At 32.1% G+C, this 6937-nt stretch overlaps 1 protein-coding gene across 1 annotated transcript; it reads right to left on the minus strand.

Annotated features, from left to right (window-relative positions):
* Window positions 1-268: 268 nt before the first annotated feature.
* Window positions 269-6917, minus strand: LOC130893948 (uncharacterized). Its single transcript, XM_057800409.1, has 4 exons — window positions 6680-6917; window positions 5918-6214; window positions 4400-4735; window positions 269-3897 (listed from the first exon to the last, which is right to left on the minus strand). Exons 2-4 carry the CDS (start codon window positions 6209-6211, stop codon window positions 3613-3615), a joined length of 915 nt encoding a protein of 304 aa, XP_057656392.1. The 5' UTR covers window positions 6212-6214; window positions 6680-6917; the 3' UTR covers window positions 269-3612.
* Window positions 6918-6937: the final 20 nt, after the last annotated feature.

Consider the following 6937-nt stretch of genomic DNA (forward strand, 5'->3'; position numbering starts at 1 on the left):
ACGAACCAAATAACAGCGGTAACTGATATTCCGAATCTGAAGAGAACCAATATGAACAAAACTGGCCAACGGATTATATATGTATCCATCTTTGCAATTTTAACCCATTAAAAATAACGATTTCAACAAAATGATTGATATTTGGACATATAATTCAATATTCGTAAAGGTATTAGCCAGGAAAGTATTTTTCCCCATTAATTTTATATTTTTTCGCCATTTTCTACCATTGATGATACAGATAGTGAGAGTAAATTATACGAATGAGGTAATGAAATAATTTATTTGAATAAAATATTTACTAAAAATAAATATTAACTTATAACTAGCTTGCACATAAATATATATAATGACTTTTCATAATCAGTTAATTTGTCAATCAATTCGAGAAAGAGAAACTTTGGGTTCGTATTGTGACCAGGTCATTTTTTTGTTACAAATTTGGACTAATAGAAGAGAATTCTTTAAGCGAGAACTAACAAGTCTCTACTGGGACAATATCAAGAAGCAAACCTTTGTGCAGAGGAAAGACTAAGGCTCTAGCTTAGACTCTTTGCCTAAGATTCAACTACACTAGTTCATCTTTTGAGGAAGCAGCTTCTGATAGTTGTAATTGAACTGGTTGACTGGTAACTTTAGTTTTGAAAGTACATTTTGTTTTTGGTAACTGAGCATTTCTTCGAATATGTAATTCACAAATGTATCCATAAAATGTGTGTTTGAAGAGGTAGTTCCAAGGTGATTGAAACTTGATTGAGTATGGCCAAAGTAAAGTTATACTTTTCTTGAAGAAACGGCTCGAAAGTGTCTGCAAAATGTGTATAGAGTGGTGGTTCCAAGGTTACAGTTTGTATTTGTTTTTGGCGACTGGAATTCGTTTAGTTCCCAAAATAATTTATCCATCTTTGGAAAAAGCATCTTGCTAGTTCTAATTGAACTGGTAACTTGAGTTTAGAGTGGCGTCCAGGACTACAGTTTGTTTTGGGTAACCAAGCATTTCTTCGAAGAAACAATCCACAATATTGTCTATAACATGTGTTTGGAGAATTAGTTCCAAGGTTACAATCTGTTTCATGGTAACTGAAACTTGGTTGACTAGTTCTCAAGCTAGTCGTCCTTTTCTTGTAGAAGCAACTCATAATAGTGTCTGCAAAAAGTGTATAGAATGGTGGTTCCAAATAGTTCATAATAGTGTCCAGAACATTTGGCGTTTGGAGAGGTGGTTCCAAGACTACAGTTTCCTTCATGGTGACTGGAGCACGGTTGACTAGTGCCCAGCTTAGGTCCTCTACGAGAAGTTCATAATAATGGATGAAAAATATGTGCTTCGACTGATGATTTCAAGGCTACAATTTATGTTTGGTAATTGTAACTTGGTTTACATGTACCCAAGTTTAGGTCTTCTTCTACAGAAGTAGCTCATAATAGTGTGCAAAATATGGCGTTTCATGGTTCCAAGACTACATGGTAATTAGTGCCCAGGCTTAGGTGGACATTTTCCTTTACAAGCAGCCCATAATAGTGGTTGCAAAATATGTGCTTCAACTGATGGTTTCAAGGCTTCAATTTATGTGTGGTGACTGAAACTTGGTAGATTAGTTCCAAAGTGAGGTCGTCGTCCTTTTTTTAAGGAGCAACTCATAATAGTGTCTGCAAAATGTGTATAGAGCGGTGGTTCCAAGGTTACAGTTACATTCTCTTAAAGAAGCAACTCATAATAGTGTCTACAAAATATGGCGTTTCATGGTTCATGGTTCCAAAGCTACAGTTTCTTTCATGGTAATTAGTGTCCAGGCTTAGGTCGACCTTTTCTTATACAAGCAGCTCATGATAATGGATATAAAATACGTAATTTGACTGAAGTTTCCAAGGCTACAATTTATGGTACTTGGTTTACAAGTTCCTAATTTAATTTCGTCCTTTTCTTGAAGAAGCAGCTTGAACAGAGATCTGGTAAACTGGTAATTTCAATGAACTAGTTAACTGGTAACTAAGTTCAGAGTAGTGGTTTCAAGACTAAAAGGCTCATGTTTGCAACTGATTATGAAAATTTTTAACAAACATATTTCATATGATTGGAAAACTTTCTTCAATTTAACATATTTCCGAAGAATTTCCATACCACTAAATAAATGAATATTTTTGCTAAATGTTAAATCTAAGTGGTGGAGTATGATTTGTTTGGAAATTTCCTTCAATTTAACATATTTCTAAAGAATTTCCTTACCACTAGAATGAAAATTTTTGGTTATACAGACTTTTGTTCCAATAAAAATAATGTCAATGGGGGAACAAATTAATATTTTTTTATTATATTCACAAGTAAAATGTCCTTATAAGAATTTAAAAAAATAATCATTCCAAAAATAAAATTTTTATGTCTTGTAGTAAAAACAAATGTCAACAATTGTCAATTTTGATTAATAAAGATCCAAGCCGATGTCCACAATTGACTAATGATATTTTTGGAACATTAATTTGGATGAACAATACAAATTTTAATTTTTGGTTCCCTTTAGTAAATATAATAAGAAAAAAAAAAGAAGTCAAAATAGCAAATTGAGATTTTGAGTCGATCCAGTACAAAGTTCTCCTTTGGGTTACCAAAATGACTTCCACAGAGGTTATCTTAAGAAACGAATACTAGATAATGTTCCAGCCTATGAAAATAAAAGAAAGGGACAAGTGGAGGAGGCAAATATAACAAGTGAGACTATTAAATCGGTAAACAAAGATGTTTGTTACCATGGAGGTTATAGTGGGTAGTACTACAATGAGTTTCATACTTTGTGGAGGATCCAATTCAAATATTGATGAATCCGTCACTCAAAAGAAAAGTTGTAGTGAGATTTGAGTGAGAATAAGCTAAAACATTCAAAATTCAGTAAAAAGTTCTTCTCTAGGTTACAAAAACGACCTCAACAGAAGTTATCTCCAGAATGTTGCCCATAGATCTACTGGTCCACAAGTAGGCCCTAATATACCAGAGGAAACATGCGAGATTATGCAATAGAGAAGAGGAATAATGGGAAAAATAATGTATTAGCTTGGAGAAGAGAAAATGGAAGAATATTTTGATTTTGAATTATTTTCAACGTCAAGAAATAACCTTCAGGTAAAACTAGAAACCCAACCGAACTAAATTTCCTAAGAGATTCAACAATCAACACCAGATAATGTTCCAATATGTCAACTACATTATGGAAATAAAAGAAAGGGATGAATGGAAGAGGTAAATATAACAACAAGAAGCAGGACTATAAAATGACAAAAAAATACAACAGTAGTACTATAGTGAGCTCCACACTTTGTGGTGGATTCAAATAGTTGATAGAGTGTTTTGTGTGTCAATTGCCTTTGAATTATCCTAGAAAACACAATTGGGTTGGGTGTTAGTTTAAATGAGGATTCTTCAAATAGTTCTGTATCTGTATCTCTTCATATTATAAAGACTCTTAGATAGGCTCTTAGATTCTTGTTGTTTATAATACACTCAAGTTTTCCCCTTTTAATAAACCTTCCCTAAAAAGACGAATTTTTACCTAGGACGAATCGACTCTTGAAAAACTACTTTTCCTGTATCGTACCATCTGAATCAAAATTTTTATAAATTTAAAGTGGCGGAAAGTCGCTGACCGAATCTACATTAAAAGTTTTTCGATCTTTTTGTCTCCAAGATATAGTATTCCTTTCCAAAGGTATATCATTAAGTAATAATCTATTAACATTACAATTCCTTGTAAAATCTCTACCCGAATGAATACCATTTCTCTTTTTTCTTGATGGTTCATCCCCACTTGAATATGATTCAAAGTTATCTGATTCTATTGATTCACTAGTTTGTGGAGATTCATCCAGTAACCTATTCGATTGTACATTTTGATTCAAACTTAGTACCTAAAAAAAATAAACAGTTATGATGCTCATAAAAATAATCTATGGTGGGTATATATTGGAAATATTCAACACTCTTCTTGGTTCTTAGAGCCTTTTATCAGTGGTTAGTCTATATCTGATACAAAAGACCAGACAGTGTAGTTTTAGTGTTAGTATGAATATCTATCACTACACCTACACTCACAATTACACCGTCTGGTCCTTCGAGCCTTTCTTGTTGTTCCATATCCGGCTCGAAAGACCAGTATAAACATTAGTTTACAATGTGGTGTTCAATATGAATATCTAGAGTTACACCAACACTCTCAATTATACTGTCAGAGTTATTATCTTGAAGAGACCAAAGGTAAACAAATAGAGAGAGAGAGAGAAAAAAAAGAGAGAAACAGAGAGAGAAAGAGGGGCAGAGAGAGTCAGACCAAGAGAGACAGAGAGAGATTCGTTGGATATATTTTGAGTGGTATGAGGAAATTGTTTATAGTGAGGAGGATTGATTACAAACCTTAAATTCAGGAGCTTCAGGATTTAAAGTATGAGCCTTTTTTCTTACAGTATTTTGTTTATCAGTTTTCATATTTTTCTTTGCTTGGCATAATATAACACTAAGTGGAAGAGGTTGTTCAACAGGATTTACTCCAATAGGACTTGATCTGGTTGAAACATGATTCGATAAAGATTCTTTCGATGGAGTGGTCATTTTTAATCTATCCGTTTGATCTGAGGTAGAATAATTATCACTATTATCACACTCTGTATCACAGAATTCTTCTTTTGGTTGTGGAGTGGATTTTTTGAAAGATTTCTGAATCAATTCGTTCGAGTATCCTAATCCAGACACCTAAAAATTATAAATTTTAGCAGTGCAGGTACAAATTCAATAAAAAGTGTCTTATGATAATTGAAATTACACTGAGAAGCATAATTGATACATATTTTTTCAAATTAAAACTTTTTTGTTGATGTTATGAAAATGTTTATTTTTTATTATAATCATAGAATAGTAAATTGATAGATATTGATTGATAACATTTTGTGAAAATTCAAGTTTGAGTTTTCTATAATTATTTTGTTTTGTACACCAGTACTTGTGTTATGGTTGGGCTGTTTTCCCTTAAAAAAATGTGAACCTGAAGGACTCACTTGTAGTAAGAGCAGAAAAAAAAGAAAGCTCCAATTAACAGCATTCAAAAAAATGAATGACTGGGTTATAAAGAGCAAACTTAGGATGACACCAGAAAAAAACAGAAGCAGTCATACTTAACGAGCGGAGAGACTTAAGAGATATCATTTTTGAAGGAAATAGAGACCTGAAGGAAAAGAAAAGAAGATTGCTCTATGGAGCCTCAGAGTAGTCTGGATTATTTCTTAAATCAGGCTCTGACAGAACAAGGATCTTTTGCCACATTTACTAAAAAAATTGGAAAGACTGAGTGGAATAAAATCACAGAAATAACAGAAACAAAAATAGAAACAACACTAAATAAAGAAAACCTAATCCAGTTGATGACAAAAAGCAAACAAAACCGGTCCATAATCTATTATTGATAAACAATATCATGAAAACAAAAGAAATAGAGAAAAGAATCTGACAACAAATCAAGTCGAAAACAAGAACTGGCAGTAAATGAGGAAGAAGTCTACAAAGAGGGTTATAGTTTTTGAGAAAAGGGGGGGTTTCTAGTTGGCAGGCGTTTGGGCAACCGGATGAGTCTTTTCAAAGATTTTCCTACCCACAAAGAAAAGACTGGAGGGGAATTCAAGAGAGTGAGTGACGAAAAACAATAGATCTTCTTATGTGTACTTTCTTACTAAGTATCCTTGCCCTAAGTCACTTTTTACCTTGGAAGTAAAACATTTATATCACACAAACTTATTATTAGAAACATTTGAAAAACTAGAAAATTATATTTGATCACTACCTAAGACTTCCCACTTGTATACATTAAAATTTTGAATTCTTTCTCCAAATTATTTGATGAAACAACTATATCCAATTATATGGGTATATTCATTAACTTACCTTTCGTAAATATTTTTGTACAGTGTGCTCATCTTCATCATCATTTTTAACTGTAATTCCGGGCCTAAACATCTGACTTATACCTCCTCGACCTCGTCCAGTGCTTAGATATATAACAGGTTCGTTTGAATAATCTGTATCAAATATACTAGAATTACTATTTGCCTCGATTTCAGCATTGTATTGCAATATTGTGAGTGGAGGAGGATCATGAGTGTTACCATCATCGTTTGTTTCTGAAAATGCCCATAAATCATTCTCAAAATCCTCAGGAGATTTCCATGCTGATGCCATTATCTAAAAATGAAATTTAATTGGTATAATTCTATTCCATACATCAATTTTGTTTTTGTACTATATGAGGTAGTATCAAAAACAGTTTCTTACAAAATATTTATTAATGAGAGACAAACTAGTCAAAGATGTTTTTTTTATGCGAGTTGATCTTAATATTTAAGTAAGCAGTTGATAAAGCAACCCAATTAATTTCAAGAAGGTTAAATATTAATAGGAAATTTATACACTGAATTGTTCATCAATGAAAATTTAGATGACAATGCACTGAATTCATATACAAAGCATGGCACAAAAAATTGTTTCATATATTCATCATAACTAAAATCCTTTTCATTGAGCTCTAATCAATCACAAATAAGCACAGTTGTTTGTTGATTTTATCTTTTATATTAAAAAAATATTTAATAACCAATGTTAACAGATGTAAATTAGATATTTACAATAATAAAAAAAATACTGGCTTACTTCAGGCTGTAGTTGAAAACATTTAACAGGTGCTTGATTATAGTCCAATTAAAACCTTCGTAAAACTAATAATTTCAAGTGTTTAATTTTCACTTTTGTGATATGTAATGAAATGTTTAACAAGTTTTTTCAAGTTTTTTGACAATCGAAGTGGATAACCCTATTAGTCACTAAAATATTTTTACAAACATAGAACACTTCGATTTAGCACAGAACAATGACATTGTGGTATAAATTTAACAATAAACTTGACAATAA

This window comes from Diorhabda carinulata, chromosome 5, assembly GCF_026250575.1.
Source record: "Diorhabda carinulata isolate Delta chromosome 5, icDioCari1.1, whole genome shotgun sequence".
Lineage (NCBI taxonomy): Eukaryota > Metazoa > Arthropoda > Insecta > Coleoptera > Chrysomelidae > Diorhabda > Diorhabda carinulata.

Bases quoted from the DNA above. Each gene is read 5' to 3' on its own strand.
- LOC130893948 (XM_057800409.1), bottom strand. From the start codon at position 6,211: ATGGCATCAGCATGGAAATCTCCTGAGGATTTTGAGAATGATTTATGG. The intron at 4,736-5,917 runs GTAAGTTAATGA...TATAATTTTTAG, and splicing joins TACAAAAATATTTACGAAAG to GTGTCTGGATTAGGATACTC. The intron at 3,898-4,399 runs GTTTGTAATCAA...TATTTTTTTTAG, and splicing joins CTGAAGCTCCTGAATTTAAG to GTACTAAGTTTGAATCAAAA.